General features: G+C 38.9%; 1 protein-coding gene across 1 annotated transcript in view; it reads right to left on the reverse strand.

Moving 5' to 3' along the window:
- DCLK2 (doublecortin like kinase 2) overlaps positions 1 to 24,947 on the reverse strand; it is a 91,626-nt gene that overhangs the window by 4,222 nt on the left and 62,457 nt on the right. Inside the window, exons 8-18 of the mRNA XM_008641340.2 lie at positions 24,320 to 24,414; positions 18,243 to 18,315; positions 17,146 to 17,254; positions 13,539 to 13,596; positions 10,275 to 10,394; positions 8,380 to 8,526; positions 6,038 to 6,171; positions 4,687 to 4,764; positions 3,062 to 3,158; positions 1,565 to 1,645; positions 685 to 801 (exon numbers count right to left, since the gene is read on the reverse strand). Of these exons, the coding sequence (XP_008639562.1) occupies positions 685 to 801; positions 1,565 to 1,645; positions 3,062 to 3,158; positions 4,687 to 4,764; positions 6,038 to 6,171; positions 8,380 to 8,526; positions 10,275 to 10,394; positions 13,539 to 13,596; positions 17,146 to 17,254; positions 18,243 to 18,315; positions 24,320 to 24,414 (1,109 nt within the window). The remainder of the gene's footprint in view (positions 1 to 684; positions 802 to 1,564; positions 1,646 to 3,061; positions 3,159 to 4,686; positions 4,765 to 6,037; positions 6,172 to 8,379; positions 8,527 to 10,274; positions 10,395 to 13,538; positions 13,597 to 17,145; positions 17,255 to 18,242; positions 18,316 to 24,319; positions 24,415 to 24,947) is intronic.

The following is a 24,947-nucleotide window of genomic DNA, read 5'->3' on the forward strand; positions in this document are numbered from 1 at the left end:
CAAAGACATAGACATAGGCAGAAACATTTTATTTCAATTTACTGACTCTCAGATGATTAAAACAATTCTTTGTTAACATAAGTGGGCTGGGCTTTGAGAGTGATTAATAATAATGGGAGGGTGAGGGTGGAAATCCCTGTTATGTAATTTTCTTTAAGTTACTGAAGATACTCTCGGTGTGCAGTGTCTATCCTTGCATCAGACAAGGACGGGCCACAGTGAGATCAGAAAGAAAGAAGTTTCTGAAATGGAGCCTGGGTTCCTGGCACATGTAGTGTTGAACAACAGTGTGCTCAAGATCAAACAATACTTGGTCAGGCACAGAGGAAAAGCCTACTTAACTAACGAAGTGGGCTGTATGATTTAAAAAAAAAAAAAAAAAAATCACAGTTTTTATAAAGAAAGATTTCAAATTGTTAATAAACTTCATTTTAACATACACCTAACTTAGTATTCACAGGTTTCTGTTTGAAAGCTGGTTTTTATCTCAGGTGGCACACTGTGATAGACTTGGTTGCTCTCAAGCAATGATAAGACAATCCACATTATCCAGCAATAAAGACTAGAATTAGAGACTATTCTAGTTTTGGGTTTGCTATTCTTGCACCACACATGCTCATAGAGCACTGTTAGGAAAATATGCAAAGTATACTATCAATGTATAAAAATGTTCATTTCTCTTACCATGATGACAGAAACCCCAGCAGATGTGTTATTTTGCTTGGGTAGGGTGTTATTAAAGTGCTGCTTCAGTTTACCTGTTACTTCAGCTTGCATATTATTCTCCTGGGAAGCATCATCCTGTAGAAGAAGGAACACAGTATTCCAGTTAGGAAAAAAACCAAGTTTTTCTTCATCATCATCAGGTACTTTCTGCTTTTTAATGCATAGTAAATATTCAGATAGGCACTTCAACACTCTGCTACATGAGAGAGAATTCCAGAGGAAGGGAACAGAGCAATCACTCACTCTTTTATGAATGACCTTCTATTACTTAAAATGACATGTGGCACGTCTAATGCATTGATTTGTCCCACAATTATAAGCTGCAGGTTTGATTCAAGCAAGTTAAAAATAACATGCTTGAAATAGTGTTAAGAATAAAAAGCCAACTTGTCACTTGGATTTCTTTCAAATCACCACTTTAAATGGCCCATCATGTCCTAAGTCTGGAAGTGTTATAAAGTACCATAAATATGTTTTAGAGGAGCTGTTATCCATAGATACACTTGTTAATAGTTGTCTTCTCTTGTGTCAGGGAACTCCACAGATCATATTCAGTCTGTCTTTTAAAACATGCCTGAAAATAAGCATTGACTGTGTCCATGTAAACCTAGTACTTATTAATAATTAATTGATTTTAAATCAATAAGCAATGCACTTTGGTGTTCCCCTTTGCTGCTGCCTGAAGAGATGGAGGACTTGACAGGCATCAGCTTAGTGTCTATGGTAAATTAGGTGTTACATTTGCTAATTGTACTGCTGCTTCTGAACACTACAAGTTAATGGTTAGATTTACAGGTTTAATGTCAAATTAGAGACAAGTGAAATGTGATTTACTTACTGACACCCAGGGATGGCTTAGGATCTGTGCTGCTGTGTACCGGGCTTCAGCATTCACATGTAGCATCAGGCTAATTAACTCCTTCATTGAAAAAGAAAGAAAAAGAAGAGTGGGAAAGGATATTGAAACTGAAAATACTGTTGTGCCAAGTATGGTGCAACCCCAGCTGATACCAGAACCAGTGATACCAGTGTGACGTGAATGGAACAAAATATTTGCTCTTTAGGATTAAGAGTCTGCCAGGCAGCATATTTCAGATCAACCTCCTCATTGTACTCATGTTGCACTGAGCCTTTTGAAACCAAATGAAAAAGAAATGTTAAAAAAATCAGCTCTAATGTTCCACTTTGTTCTCTATATATTCATTCTGATGACCAGAACAAACACAGACCTGGGAGAGATGAGATCCTCTCTGGTCAGTGCACATGCACACAGTAACATTACATAAAAAACACAAATCAGAGACAAGAATCTGCATCTGAAAGGCAAGAAACTATGAAATTATTTGAAAACTGTTCTCTTCTGTGTTGCTCCAGAAGAATAAAAGACACTGAGCCAAGCCCTCTCTCCACCCTCACCCCCCAAAAAAAATCTTTTATAGCCTCCAAATTATCAGTCTTCATACTCTCATCAAGATTATTTCAAGGAGACTGTCCATTGCTTCACTTTTGGGAAATGGCTTCTTCAGGCAGATAATAACATACCTAACTGAGAGGTTTCCCAACCAGCCAAGTTATTTAGTCTGTGGAAATCTGAAATGAGAGATCCCAAGCCTGAGGACTTTGTTTGTTCAGAATGCATGTCCGGAAATGTGTGAGGTGACTGGGGCTTGGGAAATGGATAAACACCCATTGGGAAATGCAGAAAAATACATAAAAAATTCAACTTCTCATTGGCTGGATAAACAAACCATCTCCACTTGCTAGTGAGTCCTCAGATATTATTCAGAGCACTTTAGTGAATTAACCTGAGAAGTGGGGCTTACAACTTGGAACCTTTGTCCTACAGGCACAATCATTTTAAACAAAACTGCAGTGACCACACAAGAATTGCTGGCAATGGCAATTAGCAATGGCTGCACCTCTTGAAAAGCTCTCATAAATGCCTCAAAAAAATAGGAAGAAATGCCAACTGCGTCCAGTCCACAGAGCAATAATTTTTCTTTTTTAAAGAGTGATAGGAGGGAAAAATTCAGAGACACATTTATTTTGCAGCTGAAGCACTGAACATGCTGTGAAGTGCATCATGAAGTGAACTGAATATTATGTGGTGTTCCCTGAATGGAGTTGGCATTTTGCTACCCTTGCTCAGACAGAACATGACAGCCTGAAACACCTGAGCTTTCATCAAGCACTGTTCAGCTAAACCAACTAAAAAGGCAGCTGGGGCACTGGGGAAGAGGCTTCTCTGGATCTTCCAGGCTGCCTTCCCAACCGAGCACAGGCTGCACGGGGGCTTGTCAGAAATGCTGTTTCAGGTTGGAAAAAATATCAGTACCTTTGCTGAATCAGTGATGTTATCCCAGTAGGGAGAGGGAAATTCCAGCTTCCCAACAAGTATCTGATCAAAGAGGTCTTCCTGAAGGTTGTTTTCACTGTAAAACAGCAGTAACAAAAAACACCCTGAGATGGAAGCCAATTTGTCATGGGAATTTTAACTTGATTTGGGGATGGAACAGAAATTGTGTTGATAATTACTAGAAATGAGTAATTTGCAAGTTTACACAGTGAGAGCTCTTCTGAGCTGTTTGTCATAGCTACTCTGTCAGAAGTGATGACAACAGAAAAGCCAACACACTGAGGTAACTTTTCCACTGGAATAGGGACTGCGTAGTTAGCACACAGGAAAGGGGAACAGGAAAGGGGATTGAAAAGTCGGTCACTTGCCAGCCCAGTTCTAAAGGACCTGCTACAGAAAACACGTGGTAGAGGGAAGAAGTGTAGTGAAATGAGCCTCATCTTTGAAACTATCAAAACAGAAGAATTTTCAAAATCCAAGGAGGACATATGGAAAACACAGGATACATTTAATGTAGTCAGTACTGGCAGGCTGCTGAAAAGGAAAGGATAAGCACTTTTGTATCCAAAACCTAGTATCATGAGTATTCACAGATTAATGGGAATGGGATTTTTGTTTTTCAACTTCTTTCAACTGGCCATAGTCAGAGTGAACATCCACTCAACCTATTTCTGTAAAGAACAATTTAGCTCGAGGTGGGTTGGAAATAAATATCTATTAACCTCAGTTATGACCTGGTTCTAGTAGCATGATATAGACATTCTCTGTGCCCTACCCCCAAACTCTAATCAAAGAATCCATTTGCTTGTCTAATTATCTTTCAAAACAGATTTTCAGCTTTAAACATGAACTAACAACATGAAAAACCCAAATACGTGAACTAATGTTTTTCCATCAATAATATTTATATTGTAATTCTTTGCAAAATATTTTCGTTCAGTCTGATGATTTAGTTAAAACCTAAGTATTTTGTTATAAAAATGAACAAACAGGCCCTGCATTAGTAATTTATATGTTAGGAGGAGAATTCCCTATTAAAATGGGCCAATTCCTTCTCATTCTCTGGCAAAAAAAAGAAACCATTTGATTTGCAGTAGAACTCATACACGGTGTGACCGTGAGTACCAAAAGTGATGTTTGCAAACCCCACCGCTCGTTTGACGCTTCTCAAAAGGACGAACAAGGTTAAAAAGGCAGGATAAGGACATTTTCCCCCTCTCCCGGTTTACCACCGCCCAGCCTTTTCCCCCGCTCTCCGGGAGCTGCCGCGTCCCGACGCCAACGGCAGAGGGCAGCGCGTGCCCGTGGATCGCGGAGCTGCGATGCGCGTGGAGACAAAAGGAAAAGCGGCTCTGCCCTCACACCCCCCGCATGGCACCAAAGCAGCTGCCCCCCTAGAAAAATAAATGAATAAATTGATCCCAAAAACTAAAATGAGGGACGAGTGAAAACCGCTTAAAGAAATGAACAAAACTGTGAGGAAAACGTGTCCATCTAATCCACCTTTTTTCCTCCTCCAGGGATGATGCCTCCTTCAGGGAGAAAGGTCAGACTTGCTCTGAAGGAACTTGATTGGTTTTGCTGGTTTTCCCTTTGCCACTCACCTGCGAAAAGGTGGGAATCCACATAACAGGATGTAGGTGATCACACCTGCAGCCCAAATATCCACCTTTAGGCCATACCTGAGAAAACAAGGCTGTGTTACTTGTGCTGAATTAACAACAAAAAGTCATTCCAATCAAAAATAAGTGACACTGACAGGATTATGTGAGAATCTGTGCTGAGTTACCTGCTGCTGATGTGGTAATGTATTTTATACCTGAGCATCTTTTTCTTCACACCATTACAGTCTTTAGGAAACCATGATTCTATAATTTATTTTTTTTTTCCTCAACCATAAGCCTCAAGGCTCTCCAGGGTCTTCTGAATATACTCAAATCCAAGTCAGTATCCAGGTTTCCCAATCCAGAATTATTAATGATAAAAGACAAGGATGTGCCTTCTCAATCCCTACAGTGAAGTAACTATCTCTAAGGTTATCATGTGTTGCTAAGCAACTAGACACACCAATTCTCTAGCCTCTCCAGTGAGTAACACAGGGAAAAAGAACTGCTCTTTTCTTTTAAAGCACAGAAATTAAAACACTGGAGGTCAGAAAGAGGTCTTTTCCCCTATTCAATGGATTCAGTTTGTCAAAATCTCAAACACACAGATGAGGTGCCCTTTGACACCGGAGCTCACTGCAGCTGTGAAATGTTTCTCAATGCGACAAATGCACTGAACAAGGAGTGGAACAACACAACAAAACCTCCCCCCATCAGGAAATTCAGAGTGTTCACAGCCATGGCAAGAGTCAGCTAGAGCATGGAATGGAGCTCTAGTAGGTGTAAAAGGAGAGAGGACTTGTGAAAATCTACCATTTGTGAAAACCTACCATTTTACACAACTTTTTTTTGTATTTACACAATGACCTGTTAAATACAAAATAATGGGCTTGTTCAATTATTATCAAAGAGGATGTGTCACCCAAACAGGGTCACTTGAATCAATGTGATCTAATTAGAGCTGCCCAGAGAACAGGTGACCTCTGGAGCCTCTTCCAATATAAATTATTCCATTTCTAATGCAAACACTGTGTTTTGCCTGTCTGTTCTTCCCCAAGCAGCTGTCACAGGTGGTACAATGGGCTCTGGATGGTGAGGTTAGGCAGGGAGCACAAACAAATGGACCAGAGCTGCACCAGAGCTGGTCCTGGGGAGGTGGGAGAGGAGGCAAAGGTGAATTCTGGGAGCAGGGAGAACAAGGCTACTGGCCTCTTGGATGAACTGGGAGTGGTGCCCATGGATGGTTTGGTTACAAACAATGGAAGGCCAGCCCATTGGAGCATTGAGATCTTACAACAGTCAGGAGCTGCCTGCCAAAAATGAGTGGTTACAAGGCCCGTGTCATGCTCACCCTGTCTCTGCAATGATTTCTGGAGCCACATAGGTGGGTGTCCCACAGACAGTGTACAAAGGGCCTTCGACCACTGTCGCCAGTCCGAAGTCTCCAAGCTTCAAAGACTTGGTTCCATCCGAATATTCACAGACCTAGAATCAGGGAAATTAACACAGAATGAGGACAAGAACATCTACATTTTTATATCCTCTAATTTTTTCAGGAAATCATCATCGCCACACCAAGAAGATGGGAAAAAGGAATTTCCACAGCCCTGGAGGGAAAGAAAAATGCTATTCCCATTGATTGCAGCTGGAGCAAGTGTTCAATGGAGCTGTCTGCCAGCTATGTAGGTCAGACCATGACACAGCCTTGAGCAACTAGAGGGGGAAAAGAAAAGCCAATCCTTGAATGTTGAGAAGTTTTAAATATATTCAGTAAAATATAATACTCCACTTTCATTTGACTGGGACCTAGAGTTTAAAATGGGACTGGCAGCTACAATCAGATTTGTTTAACATCTTGTTAACTTAGCATAAATCTAGTCAGCATACTCGGTCTTTCATCAGCAAATGTCTTCCCTGTGCTTGGTCTGAGCAAGTTCAGTTTAGGTTTCTGTGCAGACCAACTGCACCTTACCAAAAGGCCCATAAATAACCTCGCACTGAGCCTAGCACTGAGTCATTTTATTGATGAAAGAAGCTGAATTTCGATAGAAAGAAAAGTGGTATACAAGCATGATAGCAGGAGTAAATCACACCAGACCAACACAAAGGAAACATCCTCCTAATAAATTCATCTCTTTCACTCAAAGTAAAATGTTCATATTAACATGATTTCAAAGGCATCTAGTTTCTGGAATGGAGCACCCCATAATCTCCAGAATGGCTGAATTTATTTGCCTTCCTCAAACAACTGAGCACTGCAATATCTTTCTTCATTCCCCTGTGTAATTCATATCAGTAATGGAAACACTTGTTCTCCTTTTTAAACACCCTCATATCAGCTATTACTCTTAGGGTTTGCATTTTTTAAATGCATGACTACCAAAGGGAATGTAATTCCCATCCAGACAGGCTGGATGACCCTGTGCAAAAATCCTAACTACTTATAATAACAGGTAGCAGTTGATAGGAATTATTTGCATTTGCATTCAATACCAGGATGTTATCTCAACATTCTGCCGCTGTCAATCACAGTGAGTAAGATTTGCATCTGTTGAGTAATCTCTTTAGGCTTTCTAGGCAGAAAGGGCATTTGTGCCTATTTATAACTGATTCAATCACTAATGAGAACTTAAAATTTCTTTGGACTGTCTGTGTTTGGAGATGCACTAAAAATATGTGAGACTTCCACCTTCATTTTCTCTCCCAAGTGCCATGTTGCTGTGACTACATTTTCCAGGAGAAGCCTCCCCCCCTTACTTTTTGCTAAACAATCTAATTTATTTGAGGGTTTATTTAAATTGCTAAACACTGTCAGTGGAATTACTGGAGAGAGAATTGTCTGTTAATTAGGAAATATTTTCAGCTTGTAGCCCTGTCCTTGTAATAGTTCAAAATAAGCCATGACTCCTGCTCTCGATGCAAACTCATTAAACAGGACTGACAAAACACCACAAAAGACTTTAAGAAATGCCTCAAGCAGGGGAGATTATGGCCCTGTTCATGCAGTGCATAACACTTAATATCCAATATGTAATGAACAAGTGTAACCTCTGCATATAAGGGGGACAGCACGTGCTGATCCCATTCTGTGTACAGAATGGGAACAACGCCCTCTGTGGACTGGGCCATAAGTAGTTCCCAAAGCAGACTTCATGGGAATTCTTTTCAGCACAGTTATTTTACGTCTCTGCCGAAAGAAAAAGCAGTCAGTTGCCTAGGAAAAGAATAAAGCTATGTACAGGTTTAATTCCCAGCCAGAACACTGGTAAATCATCAGAAAGATGATCCTACTATGACAGTGAAAGGAAAAAACCACTGGCTTCAGATGGTAACCATAGGATTGTTCAAAGAAATGGAAGAAATGGCACTCAGCCCACCTTTCTCCCACTTGCAAACTGATAAATAATTCATTGACATAGCTTTAAAATTCATTGTTTTGTGAGAGAAATCTCCTGCTTATCCAAAAAGCAGCCAATCAAAATGTAAATAAAGATAGGTCTAAGGACAGGCTTGAGCCGCAGCTCTCCTGCATTAAGGTGATTGCTATACCATGGCAAAAGATTTACTTCACACATACTCACTCTAAATTAATATGCCTGCTGTTCTCTGCTGTGCTCCTTGACATTTATACACAAGCATTTGCATTAATGAGAACAAAGTAAGGGAAAATACTGGAAAATAAATGGGACGTACCAGAAGATTTTCTGGCTTGATGTCTCTGTGCACAATGTTGAGACCATGAAGATATTTGAGAGCACTGGCTAAATTGTAGACCATGGCACTCCCATCTCTCTCTGTGTATTTTGTAGATGAAGTAATGGCATCAAATAGGTCTCCTCCCTACGTAATGGAAAAGAAAAAGATCACTGTTTAAAAAATAATTAAGATGGTATTTAGTTTAAAAAACCCACAAGCTAAACAAACATGTAAAATCTTCCTTCACAAAAGACATGCTCTAATTCCTGTTAAATAGCAAAAAAAATTATTTTGCAGAAAGATGATCTTGTCATCTTGTCAAGATACTAGACTGGGACTTGGGTCTTAACTGTACGCCAGGCTTCTGGTGCCTGAGCTTGGGCAAATCACGGATTTTTTTTTTCTATTGATCCTCCTACTTTGACCACTCATATTACCTACAGGTAGGGGCATACAGCTTCCCTTTCCTTCATCTTATCAGTATAATACCTTTATCATAGTGAAAAACAGCCCTGATTTTGAGTAAAGTCTAAAATAAATTAGCCCAATAATAATAATAAAAAAAAAAACCAAAACCAAAACTAACAAATATTCAGCAAATTCAAATTTCTGCAGATATTGCAAGAAATACCAAATAAACATAGCTGAAGAGGACAAAAAAGATAAGCCCATTCCAACATAAAAGAATCCACTGATTGAGATACATCAAAGTACAGAACCTCCAGCTGATTTCTGAATGTGTCAGGCTATGTTTACAGATGCCCTATTCCTCTGGGAATACACAACAACGTGTGAGTGAGTTACTGATGCGGCATTTTCAGTCATTGCAACAAATTTCATGTGGGTGTCTCCATGATGGTTTCCCTGGATACATCTGTAGGAGTGATCTGTCTGAGCTGTGGGTGGCATTCCAAGCATTTCCATGCACACCGAAGAAAAGCAGCAATTCAGGAAATACAGGCCAAGATGGTGGTGAATTAAAACATTAAAAATACTGTCTTGAAACCCCAAAAAGCCTATGGGATATAAAAATAACTTCTAGAAAGGAGGAAAGATGAGTAGGCTACACAAATTATGAATTCAACAACTACACACTTTCTGTAGAGGTTTCCCAGTCTGGCAACATTCTAAACGGGACTCCTGAATCCGTAACAGTTCTTCAGTCAGAAATAAAAAGTGCTGCTCAAAAAATGAGCAGTGCTGCTTCTGCTGTATGTTATTTGTATCTGACATTTCAGTCAAGCTGATGTGCAGTGTTGCTGTGCATGTTCAGAACTCAGACAAGAGAATGCATGACTAGAACTTGATGCTACTCGTGTATCTGGCTCACAAGGCGACAGCAAAATGAGTATTTATGTTTTCTCTGTACGTGTACAACAGCAGCATCTGTTCTCTGGTGATTTATATCTGTTTGATATAAGCAAAACAGGTGAGATCTTTTGAGTTTTGGTTTTCCAGGATAAAAATCGCTTGAGTTTAAACTATTTGTCTTATCTATTCAATAAATTAATTACAGAGAGCTCATTTCTTTAAATCAAATTATTAAATAATGAGAATAGTGAAATAAATGCAGGTGTTCTGTTAGTAAACGCGTATCACTATCTGCATATTGTAGGCATGACAAAAAAAACCCACTATCCACTTCTGTCTAGACTGTACACATTGTAAAATTACTTCAAATCTTATGTAAATAGTCAAATTACAGCTGAAGAGAGAGAAATCCCATTAATATAATTGCTTGAAGGGTGTATTTTTATGATTTAAAAATGCAGTTTACCACTGAAACCCTGTATGATTATGTCTCTCAAGATCTTAGCGTTCCTAGATACTGCTCAGACTTCACACGAACACAGAGAACTCAGAAAAGACAAATAAAGCCCCCTGAGCCCTACCTTGACCAGCTCCATCACCAGGTAGAGCTCTGTGGGGGTGTCCATCTCCTCTATGAGCATGATGATGTTTGGATGCTTCACTCGGCGCAGAATAGACACTTCATTTTCAATCAGGTGCTCCTGTTCAGAAGAGGATGGAAGTTTATCTGAAACAGGAACTTGCCAATTCACTTTTCCTATCACTTGATCAGTGACCACCCTTTTTGCTGATTAATTTATATAGCAGGTGGTTATTCTCAGTTGCTAGGTCTTAACTTGTATTTCATCACTGACCACATTTAATTTAAAATATAATTCACACATGTAATGAACGGGGCATCTCCGAAAAAGACCCCAGAACATGACAGCAGTTCAGAAAATGCAGGTTATATTCTTATGTGGGTATTATGAGGTGAAATTAAGTTCAGAACCTTTCTGCCCCCAAGCTGGATCTTTGCAACCTGTCGCCCCTCATCAATAGTTAACATGTTCTTGATCCCCTCCAGCCTTCACCTCTCATTTAGTGTAGGTTACTCAAGGACAGATTACCTAGGATTTATATCCAAGGACTTTATTTTTTAAAAATTTGTAGAATATATTAAAGAAAAAAAATATTCTGAGTGCTTTGGTTATGGATTTTGGTTCATTTTATATGTCTGTTCAAGATTTACAATCTGCAAAATGTGTAATAGTTCAGTTAAATTGTTGTGACTCCAACAGCTTAACAGCACACAGACTGAGTTTAATTTCCCCTTCCCTGTGCTTCTGAGGAAGTTATGGCTTTTGAGAGCAAATTAGTTTCAAATGTCTTGTTTTCTAGAACATTTTAACACTGGAGAGCAAAAAAAAAATTATGTGTCCCTTTTATGTGAAGAATGATTTTAGTTTTCCTTTATAAATATTGGAATACAGATATTGTATTTAGGTTCTCTGCAAAATAAGCAACAATGCTTGCATCAAACACGGGTATCCTTCCACCCTGGCAGGTAACAAATCATGTCACTGGACTGGGAACTCATCCATGTCAAATGCACTGATAAGGAGCATGCACTTCATGCATTTGTGAGCAGAGCATTAGGGGGAGACGTGATCCACTGTGCGTAGTCAGTGACTGGAGATCTTACATCACTTCACCTTCTTTTTCCAGGGTTATTTACAGATGCATTGTGCTTTTGCCAAAGCTTTCTGTGGCTACATAGCTCAGAACCCACATGCCACACGTGCATCTCATTTGGTGAGAGAACGGTGCGGCACACACGGGTTAAACATCACACCTTTCAAATTCACTTTGAAAGAGCAGCAATTGTCACTCTGAACAAACATATGCCTGCTCCAAGCAAAGTGCTCTGGAGAAAAAACAAAACAGACAAACAGGAAGCAATTCTGTTAAACGCAATGCTGAATCTCATCACCAGACAGACGTGAATAGCCACAGCATACTAAGCCTTAGGGATGGAAGCCTGGAAATTCAAAACTAACATTGAGAGTCCAAGCAAAAACTAGAATCTTTAGCTTTTTTCAACCTAAAGTACAGCTAACATACTCAATTTATTACACCCATTAATTACAACTAAGGCACAATGGCTTTATCTGTGCTTTCTTTGTTTCACTTGACTAAATTGTTAACTGCTTTAAATAAGGCTCAGGCATAAGTAATACTTAAACAATATTGTTTTAAAAGGCTCCAAAATATTGTTCAGCTACTGTTTAAAAATCTGCCCTCAAAAAATGCTGAGTTATATGTAGTTAGTTATTTCCAACCAACCCATTGTCTTGCTACATTTTGCCATGTAAAAAAATAATAAGTCCAAAACTCGTTATGGTGTTCTCCTGGATAGTGCAATGTATGCTTCAGTCTACATTAAAATGATTTATTTACAGAGACATTATTATGTAAGTAGCATTTAAGCCACTTGTGGAAAACAGTCAATTGGATTCGAATTTTCAAACATCCAAGATCAAGGAGCAGTGAGCAACGCTTAAATCATCTGAATTTGGCTGGATGGGTGGTTTTCTGGTGGGCTGGAGTGAGGAAGGAATACACTGCAACAAAATTTAATTATTTCCTTTGTTGGAATTCTTTCAGGATGGTTCTGCCACTCCCCTAAGAGGTATAAACATCTTCCCAACAGTCTCCAGCTGTGCAGATACAGGTCCTTTTAAAACAGGCAACTATGCATCCATAGGGTTGATATTTTTTTAATGTATGTTTTAAAGCAAGGAGAATGATAAATAGAAAATTCCTCTAAACTCTACTGCGTAAAATACATTATCTGTCTCTAGACCATTCCAATTCATGATGCCTAAGCAGCTAACTCAGACAAGTAATGAAAACCATCTAAAGTTGCAAGCTGTACACATCATCCAAAAATTTTGTTTGCAGCGAAACACACTGGGTCGCCCTTTCCACAGCTGAAGAAATTGCAACATTTTAATCTCAGAAAGGCAATCCTAGCACTTTTTCTTGTGGCTGCACATTTTTATGACTCTTTTCCAAGTTTTCTAAATAAACCTGAAGAATACAAGGTAAAATGAAACCCTCATCTCCTAGCACCTAGTACATGGTTTAAAATCTGCACAGATAAAATGATTCTGTCTGAAGACCTCTGCTAATAGAAGTCATCACAGCATCACACAGCTCCTTACTACACAAAGAGAGTAGGCAGTTTTTCTCCCTTTTTAAAAATATCTATTCTCAGGAAGCATGAAGGGAAAGAAGAGGTCTGATACTCTCAGATATTTGTTTTCATTATGAGATGCTGTTCTGCTGAAGAGACAATTTTTTGACTTTTTTGTTTAAAGTTTGAATTAAAAAGAAAGTTTTTGGAACACAAGAGATCTTTGTTATTACAGGAAGGTGATACTACATAAAGAAATGGTTGTGAAAATTTATTTTCAAACCCATGTTCTGCTTATAAAAGGAGCACATTCAGCCATAAAAAGAGAAAAATAAGAGGCAGAGTGGGATGAGTATTACATAAATAAACATATAGCTGCAAATTTCCTCACTCACATTTTACACATCAAAATCATCCAATATATTTTGGATGCATATTAGCATTGTTTTTTGTCAGTCCAATAAAATAGACAACAATTAGTTTGGTTTTTCTCTATTATTTAGTAGACTAACACTCACTGCTTTTATTATTTGCTTCTTGGATACATTATCATCTTGTTAAAGAGATACTCTGAAAATAGTCAGAAAACCCAAACACACCCACCATTTATGACTAACGAGCAGCTGCTAGTGCTGCTTCTGTACACATGCAAATTGTTGTACACTACCTTCCCACAGCACTTGGCCTTGTCTATGATCTTCAGGGCAAACTCCTTTCCTGTGGATCTAAGCAAGAAAAGCACAAAAGCCATTAATTAGAAAAATTGTGGCATTTTCTGTGAATACACCATCATAACACTGCGCTGTGGCCCATGGAGGTTGCTGACGGAAAATTCACAGAGCAGACCTGGGTTTTGTTTTTGTTTCCTCAGCAGCATTTGTTCCTGCTGTTTCCCTGACTACCACAGCCCAGCTCCCTTGGTGTATTAATCCCAGGATCCAGCTGCAATTTCTTCTTTGTGACCTGGCACAACTCTGCCACTTCTTTAAGGCAACATGCAAAATTTGCCTTCAGCCTTCCACTTAGCTGTGTTCAATTGTTGGGCTTTGAAGATAAAATCACACACATACATGTGTGAAGATTGATACCCTAGTAGAGAAATTCAACAGGATTCAACAGAGTTAAAATCCCATAGTTCATTACAGCTAGTTAAAAATCCTGTAGAATTTATTAGGTGCCGATTTTGAGCTTTGGTATATTATTTTTTCTTTCAGTATTTTGTGGAATTCTACAGCAGTCATCTAAAGTCCCATGACATTTAACAGGGTGGGTCATATACAAAATAAAAAAGGATTACTGTTTTCAGCAAATACTCTCACAGAAAGGAGCTCTTGTTTGTCTTTCATCCCTTTAAGCAATAAAAATCTCCATTTCTCCAGAAGGGGGGAAAATGAGAGGAAAAAAAAGAAACACAATGTAATTTTTTTTAAACAAAGAAGAAACTACAACTTATATTAGTGATGAATTAAAAATCCCATGAAAATGCTGTAAGACCAAGCTGCTGCTATTTTGCATTGTGCCTATAGACTCCAGTGTGCATCAGAAAAGCACTGGAAAACAGGATGTAGATACAAAAGCAAAAGTCAGGTATGTTTTTAAACTTCCAGGGTGATTTTCACTGTGCTTTTGGCGTTAGATACAACTGGTCAAAACCAGCACCTTACAGAAAAAAGAACGGAATTAACACATAACATTCCATTTATGCATTATTGAAAAAATGCAGGCAAGAATCTCTGCCCTGGAAGTGCAGCTGTATCTGCGAGGTTGTCATAGTTACAACCTGATCTGGTCCTTAGATAGAAGCCCTTATCTAAATGGTATCTGTGAAATGCCACCCTCTCATGTTACAGACCTGATATAAGATCTGCTACGAATACAGTGTGGAAATCAAAAATCACAATTTGTACCTTACACCACAAATTATATCAGAAAGCCTGCAAACAATTAACCAGCAACACCCCCTTAGCAAACATTCAGCACTCGTGCTGGGAGCAAGAGGAGTTAACACTCACAAAGCCAATTCATCCAACAACTTCCAATCCCTCTTGGAAATTACCTCTACCACAGCACCCAAGAAAGAAAGGTGGATATAATGCACGCCCTTTGTGTGCTAATATCACTGCACATCATACACCAGCACTGTCTGACAGGTCTCTGGGGTTCTTCTCTCGAGCTGTCAGTGCCCATCTGTTGACTCATGTCTTTACATACAGACACCCAGGCACAAAAAAGACCACCTTATTCTTTTTGTAGAACATCACAGCTGGTAGCTGTGTAATAGGATCCTGGCTCCACAGCTAAGGCTTCTTAGCACAACACTGTTAGAAATTACGTATAATTAATAGGAATTAAAAGAGAAGCATTTACGGTTGGCATTTCCTCTTTCATCATTATTATTAGCAAGTGTTGTTGTATACTTATTTTACTAAAATTAATTTAATCATGTTCCACTAAAGATTTGATCACATAAAAAACTAGATATTGAAGATTAACTGTGCCTTTTAAAAATTTTTATAATTGGAGGGTTGTTTTTCTGGTCCAGTTTCCTCATTCCGAAAAGCACAGATGACATTCAGTGATTTAGGAGCCCTTGTCCCATTTCCAGTGGGACTTAAGTGATTTCCAAAATGCACAGATGGTATTTCTGAAAATAAATATGTTATCTTGTGTTTTTAATCTGCTATCTTTCATGAAAGCCTCTGGGTGAGGATAAGGGCAGTGGAAAACGCAGGAGATGGTGTAGAGGGCATCTACTACTGCATCACCTGGTTGGGATGTAAGCACTGATGAATTTCTCTGTGGGTAATGATGAGAAGTTACTGGATCAGTAGCCCTTGTTCTTGTGGGAGATATCAATTTTTCCAAACATTAAGTGGCAGAAAACCAGCTTGGCTGAGCAGGGAACTCCTTGTGGTGCTCAAGAGTATCTTTGGAAGAAAGGTGGGGCTTTGGAGCAAGATTACAGAGCTGAGGTTTGTGCATGCAGGGAGAAGACAGGAAAGGCCAAAGCCCCATTAGAGCTGGAACTGGCCAGTGTTGATTCACATGACAAAGCTTTTTAAGGTATGTCAAGAGCAAAGGGAGCGCTAAAGAAAACATTAGAACTTGCTGAAGACTGTCACCCGACTAACAGAGATTAAGATAAAGCAGAGGCACAGAATGCTTTTTTTGTTTGCCTCAGTCTTTAGTGCTACTGATAGATGTTGGGCTGCCCAGTCTCCTGAGGCAGAGGACTGCAAGGGTGGGAGCAGTGGCCTTCCATGTGCTGACACTGCATTTCCAAGGGCATGAGGGAAGACCCAGGGAACTACAGACCTGTTAATCTAACCTCAGCTCTCAGTTCCATTCAGAATTATCTTTCTTTCAATTTAACTAAAATCCGCAGATCAGGATCAAATAATAGAATGTTTCTCTAACATTTATGTTTTTCACAGTCATTTGCTGAGTTTTCCTAGTATTTGAGTACAAGTTGGAGATTCCCCATAATATTTAAGAAACTGACATAACTCTCAGGTTGATGAAGATAGCAGAAGGTGGTTCTAAAAAAAATACACTGAGAAAGTGACAGTCAAATCATCTGTTATGTTTGCACTGGCAGCAAAGTGTGACACAAAGCTCACAGAGGAAGAGCAGCAACACTGCATGGGTCTGCAGGGGTATCCTGACTACCCCATGGGGCACCAGGCACAAGGACATTTCAGGCTCTGGCATACTGAAGGGTTCATTTGAAAAGTGTCTGGCTGCTCACTACACCACAAAACAGAAGCAGCAAGCCCAAGGGAGCCAGCAGCACAGGCTGATAGCCAACAACTGCATGTCTTTAAGAGTACTCTACCCACAGAATGCTGAAAGCTGTGAAAAATCATGCCAGCAACAGGCAGTGAGGACACCACAGCAGCAGAATTGCTGAGGCAGAAGGGGGGTCGCTCAAACGCTGTTTAGATGCCACGTACAATTTCCTGTCATCCACAACCATCTGTAGTGTGAGAGACTTCTTGAAGAGCTGAGGGGTTTCCTTAAGAGGCACCATGAGAAGGTGATGCCTCCTTTAGTTTGAGGGATAAAAAGCCATGGTTCTCTGCTGCTCTCATATCCCTTTGCTAGAAGAAAACATAGGAAGCATGTTTTGCTGTGCCTATTTCTCCTGAAGTGTGTGCATATTTTTGCAACTGCTCTTCGCTTTTATCTCATTACATTTGTCTAGGAAATTATGTTAATGCACAGGGCTTTATCCAGTACAATAAACAGCAGGAGTGAACAGTTTCCTTGCTCACCGTTCCACACACTCCTTTACAACAGCAAAATTGCCATCACCAATCACCTTCCCCACTTTGTACTTCTCAAGAATGGTAGATGACCCTGAGAACTTGTTTCCATTCAAGCCTGCAAAAAAAAAAAAAAAATGTCCATAATGCAAGCTGAAGAGAAGTATCAGCAGGATGCAATATATCCCCAATGGGCTCCACAGATACAAAACAGTCACAAATGCAAAACAAAACTTAAAAGTAAGCTGTTTTCTTCACTGCAATTCCCTTGGTTTTATCGCAAGGGATAAAACCTTGCGATAGAACAAGATGAACCCAAAGTTATTTGACCTTTGAACACACAAATAAGTCTCTTCCTACATCATTTTTGTATAGGCATATTCTAAAAGTAATGAATGCAGTTAGAAGTTCTTCATCTAAAATTTTCTGAACTCAAATTACTTTTTTGACCTTTTTTTTCCTTTTTGGAAAGGCAAACCAAAAATGCAAATAGGATTCATCTACAATGCATATAAAAGACCCAAAAATTTTATCTGCTGAATTCCTTCAAGTTCTCATAGGTGCTGCTAAAACATCCAAAATGCAAGTAATTTTGAAAGACGCTTATTTCAGTATTTTTGAATAAAAACCGTAACTCCAACATGAAATTTAAAAATATTTTAAAATAATTGACATTCTTTAAAGAGATGAGGAATGAAAGGTTAAGTTTAGCTAATGTCAGTTGAAAGGTCAGTGGTTCTTCCTGAAGCACAATGAGCTCTCCTGAGGAGGGTTCCTCTTTCAATCCAGCCACAAACACATTTCTGGTGGTAATGGAGGCCATGTTCGAAATCAGTCAAATCCTTAACAGTGACTATTGAAGAGCAAGGTCCAGAAATACGCTACCCCGGACAAAAAACTATTAACCAAATTTATTTCCTAACTTTACAGCCTTGATGTATAAAACACACTGACAATTTTTCCAATATAGGTTTTTCCAAAAAGGCAACAAATATTTCCAAACAGAAAATGATTTGGAGTCATCAGAAGCCATCTGAAAGCGCTAAACCAAGTGTCACCTACAGCAAAATTTTGGCAAGGATTGTCAGCAATTATTGGTGTCCTACCTTCAGGACTCTGGCAACGGAGTGATTCAGGTACACCATTCACGTTGGAAGAAGATCCACCATGTGGGGAGATCTGTGGAAGTACACAACAACTTCTAATTTCTCATGGTAATCACAAGAAAGAGCCATACAAAAAAGCAGCAAAGTTTAAAAAAAACCCACTATAAACATCTATACAGAGTCAGTTTACTTTTCTACTCCCATCTCTTTTTCATTCTTGCTTTCTCACAGTTCATCACCATCATAATGCCTCATTGTCACTTGCACCAATTTAAGATTCAGCCCCAATATTGCTATTTAGATAAGCAGTTGAACAGATTTCAGTAAACAGCAAAGAAAGTTCCTTTCAGCTGCACCTACCATTTTGGAGTAGATGGCCAGGTACATCTATGATAATCAGATTTATTTAGCAATCTACCGGGCTATATTTCAGGTTATTATAGATGTGGAGATTTAAGACACCTACAAGCATTTCAAGTTAGATGTCTAATATGCATCCAGACAGATGCAGTTTTAGTAACTGTGACACTGTAAAAAACCAAATATCTGAAGGATTTTGAAGCAAGACAGCTGAAGAAAACTGATTTTCCTGCACTAACACCTTAATTGGTACTGGATCTGAATCTTTATGATGCTACTTAAAGTCATCCTGCCATACTGCCCAGGGACATAAAGAACGGTAAGTTTTTATTCTGGACAGGGATGGAGGCATAGGAATGAATGCCATAAATAGTAAAATATACTGGATGTGTTCTGTGCACCACTCCTATAAGCTCTCCTACTACAGTTATGTCTAGGGATGCTGCATGAAATTAAAGTACATTTTAGATCATTCCCCCTCCTCTGCGTAACGTTTCTTGCTGTTCTGTGAAGTTCCAGATCTTGTTGTCTTCATGGGCTATTATGGTAGTTTTCAGCACTCACCACAGGAAGGATTAAAATGCTTCTCTGCCTTAAGCTGGGTGTCTGTTGAAATGGCTTTGCAGGACACCAGGAATGCAAATGCAGCATTTTGCGTTTTAGCTGACATTGTGTGGTTACACTGCTGAATATTTTAAATCATTAACACTATTGTCAGGGAAAGAACTGAACTGACAGATAGGGATATTGTCTAAAGGCTCATGAAATGCTAATGAATGCTTAAGTTTCTAGTGGCAGCTGAGCTGCCAAATCAGCTAAAGGTACAGTAACTAGAAGCTGTACAATTTAATTTTGTAGAGCCCCTGAAACAATGAAGTTTACCAGCATTTGGCACAGAAGTAGCATCAAACAGCAAGCAGGCAGCTACTACTCTGCTCCTTGCTAATAACTTAAACCCAGGTTATGTTAATGCTGCTGTCTTTCTGAGTTATCTGTCTGTTTAACAAGGATTAGGAACAAGGACATTTGGGTTAAATGACATTTGTACAAAATCATGAGTCAGTCTCTTAACCAGTCAGTCACATTTTCTTTAAGCATGAAGAAATAAGAAGCAGAGATAACAGAAGAGACCATGGCCAAGTATTAGTCATCAGCCCAAAATATTAGTAATCTATTTTAGGTTTTCAGAGAGTGACAATACATGGGAACATCTAGCCCACACTTCCAACTTCCTCCAGTCTTGTAATCAGGGCAGAGCATGACTGGGCACATTCCTTCTTACCGCAAGAAAGAAGCAAACATTAACAGGAAAAAAAGCTAAAATGAATACAAAAATAAAATAAAATTAATGCTGCCATTGTGGCTGAGGTGTTAGATCAGAATCTAAAATGGCAGGTTTAACCCTAGTTCTGCCACAACTCCACAGCTGGTGAGATTTTATTTTTTATGCCATTAGAGTGTGAGGAAAGATCCACAAATAGAAACCCATACTCTTTTGCAGTGGAATGGTACCTTGGTTGGCAAACCTTTGCTCTCAGTATCAGATTGCCCATGACACTAATCTTTGCAGAAACATTTAGGGATTTTTTTCATATTGAAGGAAATACCTAACTCCTTAGCAGCTACCTGGGATGGTGATGAATCTAACTGTAGAGTATGAGTATTTTTAGTGAAACTGTGAATTAACTGTTTGCAGAAGTATTCTCTGAAATCTGGGGACACTTTGATTATGTCATTGTAATTCATCCTGAAAGGCTGTAGTAAGAAGGGGTTGAAAGACATTCTGAACATAAATATTACTTATATAATCAGTATCTCATAGAGATGTTGTAAGTATTTATTATTGTAATGTTTAATAGTAACATAATGTGTAAACACAGGAACTTAGTATTTTTTTAAGCAATCCTGAAACATGAATTGCAAATTCACCAAATGCATCAGTTAAAGAATCCCTCTATGAACTGCTACGGCCCCTGGGCTGGATAATCACGTGTAAATAATCTTTATATAAAACTACACACAAAGCTCACATGTACAACACTGAAGAGATTAAAAACCTTGATGAAGATAGGCACTAATCCTTCAAATCACTTAAGCACATGTTTAAGTACATTGACATCCTCAGTGAAGTAAAAGGGACTACTCAATAGCTGAAAGTTAAGCAAGTACTTAGAGTTATTTGTTGGATCAGGTTCTAATGCCTTTTCACTTTGGTCATTTGGTCCATCAATTGCAAAAGTAATACCCAGACAAATTCAAACACAAAGCTATTTAGCATAATTGTGAGTCTACCAAAGGCTTCAACTGTAAAGCCTCTTTATTTGTATGATTTTATCTTCTTTTTAAAAAGATTGCAAGACTTTGTGGTCCCTAATTTTAGGAGGAGACAACAAGGCAATCCAAGTCAGCATAAGGAAGTAATGACACCACTTTCCAAAGTTACACCAATTTCCAAATTTAATCTAGTCTCTGGACAATTTTTATGGTACAATGTGTGCAGAATAACAGATGTACTGAAAGAGCTAAGAGTCAAATCACCCCTAACAGCATTACATAGAAATGCACACTGAGAACCAAAGAAAAATGTTAAACCTTTCCACTGCCTACAGAACAGCAAAAGGACTCCTCTTGGTCAGCTGTCCCATGCCACCAAATGCACCATTACCATTATTATTAACTCATGCACTAGATTTTATCTCCATGGGAATTTAACAGAAAAATAAGAAACTCAGCACATTTGATCACAAGAGAACACTGTACAGAGTAGTCATATACTTCATGCCCATACTTGTTAACTTTTATAAATAAACCTTGACCTTGAAACAAACCCTCTGCGCTAAGTGAAATGCTTACTTACAGATTAATATTGGGACATTAAAAATAAATAGTCTGAATAAGAATATATAGTGTGTTGGGTGCATAGTATCCGTATTTGTCATTTACTGGAATGAAGGCTTTTATTTGGGTTTGTGGGGAAATTCTGTTGTGTTTACTATTATTAAGACATAGCATTAATTCCTTACTTCAATATAACCTCTGAGTCCACTATTTAAAACACTTCTGCAAGCCTGGGATGCTGGACTTACTGCATGTACTGAACAATTAATAGCACAAGGGCACTCTGGTTGGAAGAGCTAAAAAGGACAGAAAGAAGGCCCTTTCCTCTAAAGAAAAACTGTTCACAAGGAATGTTTCCTGAGAGGAATCTCCTGTGCCTGAACACACCACTCCTAACAAAGTGTTGTGAAGCAGAAGGAATCCTTGGGGAATGAAGAGATGTCTCTTCAAAGGAATAGTGGCATTCAGAGAATATATGACTCAGTGTCTGAGACTGAGAAGAAATTGCTGCTGCAATCAGTATTTTTGCAAGTTGGCTGCCTTGATGACTAGCACTATCACTTGTGCTCTACATTGACTGTCAAACTACAAAAAGGTTAGCCAGGTTCTAATCTATAGCAAAATATTTTACTTTGCTCTGGCTTTTTAAACAAAAGTTTTTTAAGTCCAGTTCAAGTGCAGCTACTCTGATGCTCTGCTCTTTACAGGAAATAGAAACATCAACCCTGATTTGTTCCCTTTTTGCTGCTTCAAGGTTATACAAAACCATTATATTAAGTCCTGCTGTTTCACCCTCTACAAAAACAAACATACATGATTTGTACACAATAAATCACTCAAAATATTGAACTCTCAAACACAGAAAACTCTAAAATACACCTTATTCCATCACTGACATGGTATTTATATCTAAATTTTCATTCAGCTGTAGTCATGACACCTTCTTTATGTAAGTGCAGGAAGCCAGACTGCTTGTCTGTGCAGCAATGCAGTCTTAGCAACAAAGAACTATAAAACAATAAGGAAAAGCAATAATCTCCAAATAATAAAATTGTTCCCTGCTTTCCCTGTTCTTCTCATCAGACTAACCAAAAAAACCCCAATTCTACAAAAAGGTATAAAATAGTGGTTTCTTAAAAGAATCTGGTTTTGCATAAAACCATGCCTCCCCTGTTAGTGGCTTTTTGCTACCCCAAACCAGTCCTTACTACTACCACGTAATCGAGAAACAGGTGTAACCGAACAGCACACTTGATCCTTTCAGAATTCCCCCTTGGATTCACCAGATAACTTTCCCTATCTTTAGTCTCAGGAGCACAGCTGGGACAATCCTGCTAAACAGATGCATCCTAATGGAATAAAACAAGAGGTACTCACTACACCTCAGTAGCACACCAGGTCTGAGACGCTTAATTTGGTTTTGCCGTTTTCTTTGGTCATATGGGGGTGAATTATTTGACACGAAAACCCATTGATCTCCAGCACCAGCTAAACTCCAAATTGAAAAAGTACAGCAGCCTACTTGAGTGAAAGTGAATGGGAAAGGGGACGTGTCCACTTTGGTGAGAATTGCTTGTTGCTATCAGAATTCTCTCTGCCTTTAATGGAGCTTTAATCAGCTAAAAGCAGACAGAGCAGCGGTGGAAAAAACCAAGGCAAATGATCTCGTTTCTAAACTTGTAATTTCATTAAAGAAAGACAAAAGAGCATTCGTTAAATATAGTGCAGACCAGCTGAGAGCATCAAGCCCAGTGATTCTGGTGTCCTCTACTGTAAACTCCATAGAGGAGCTGTCCAGAGAGATTTTTGAGACACAGAGTTCTAATTTTCTGTGTCAGAACTATTACAGCTCTTAAAAATTATTTAACCAAACAGCTACAGATATAATTCAAAATTGATAAAAAACCGAACAATTAAACAACTAAATGAAACAAATAAATTAAATGTATCAAAATCCTTTGTCAGAATTATCACAGCAGTCTGGCAGAAACCAGTGCCATACTCCTTGCAAAACAAGACTTGATAACAATTAGCATGTCAAAACCCAAATCTGAGCACTATTCAAATCACGTCCTTTAGCCAGTCTCTTAACGGAGAAAACAGTTTTCCACAGAATTATGCAGCCTCTTCACAAATGCTGTGTTCACCAATAGGAGCTATTACTTGATCAGAATAATCAGTGCAAACCATCCAGTCTGCTTCCAGAAAGGCTGCAATTGATAATTCCATAAGAAAATTCTCCTCGTAAGGACAGCTGCACAAATGCAGCAATGAGATGCTCCACTGTGCTCCAGACTGTTCCTTTTATTTCACTGAGCAAAAGGCACAGAGCAGCCTCCAAGAACTGCAAATGCAGCCAGTTTTGAAGCGGGAGAGGAAGAGAAATCTCTTGGTGCAACACAGAAAAATCTGCCAGACATCAGGCTGCTCCCAAAGGGAGCCCTCAAACGCTTTCAGGCAAGAGACTGGATTGAGGGGTGAAACTGTGTGCCAAGGAGAAATAAGCCTGCTTTAGATGAAACTTGGGCAATGCTACAAGACTATAAGGTATTGAAAAGACAGTGCTACGTTTATATAGGCTGAAGGAATATAAATTGCTTGGAGGATTTCTGCCATCCAAAAAACAATGGAAAATTTGGAGGACAAAGTGGCATATTCAAGCCAGCACCACACTCTGCCTTTCCGAAGCTGAGTGTTCAACCCAGACAAAACAGAAATATCTTACTTCAGATCTATTCTCCACTTCCTATGAGCAAAAATCATACCAGCAAGGCTACCCTCCAAAATTATAGCTTTTCATTTTTTATTTTTCCTTCAGCTCCAGTGTCATACAGTCAATGAATAATGGAACTTAGGGGGTTTACAGTTCCTGTACTTACCTTAAGTCCACGAAAGCTGCCAGGACTTGTTGGTGAAGAACTGGAGGACTTTGTAGATTTTGGGGTGGATAACTGACTGCTTGGGGTTCCATTAACTGGCCAAAGCAATAGAAGTGAACAAATGGAAAAAGAGATGAAAAAAAAATCGAAAGTTATCACTGAAGTCTGCTAACAAAGACCATAACAGACTCCTCAGCATTTAGGAATAAATGATACATTTGCATGTCACAAAATTGCACCCTGAAAATTCATGTGGCTGGATATGGGATCAAGAAGACATACAAATACTGCATTGTCATTCCAGAGATTAAAAAGGTCCATTCTGTCCTTTACCAGGGCAAGAGTTTTGGGCACAGAAACAAACAAAGAAAAAAAAAAGCCACGGCCTTTAAAAATTGCATAATAAATTGTGATATCACACAAAAAAATTACAGAAAGAAAGAAGAAGTTTCTAAGGATATTTGACCCTCCTCCTCTTCAGTTTGGATCAATGCCTTACTTTCTAGGCAGAATGTTTCACAGAACACGAGTTTGTTTGTTTTTCCCTAAGAAAAACAGACCAGAAGAATTAACTGTTTGCATGACAGAGAACATTCGCAGTAGTTCAGAAAAATATTGATTTAGGGAA

The sequence above is a fragment of the Corvus brachyrhynchos genome, unplaced genomic scaffold (assembly GCF_000691975.1).
Source record: "Corvus brachyrhynchos isolate BGI_N302 unplaced genomic scaffold, ASM69197v1 scaffold229, whole genome shotgun sequence".
Taxonomy (NCBI): Eukaryota; Metazoa; Chordata; class Aves; order Passeriformes; family Corvidae; genus Corvus; species Corvus brachyrhynchos.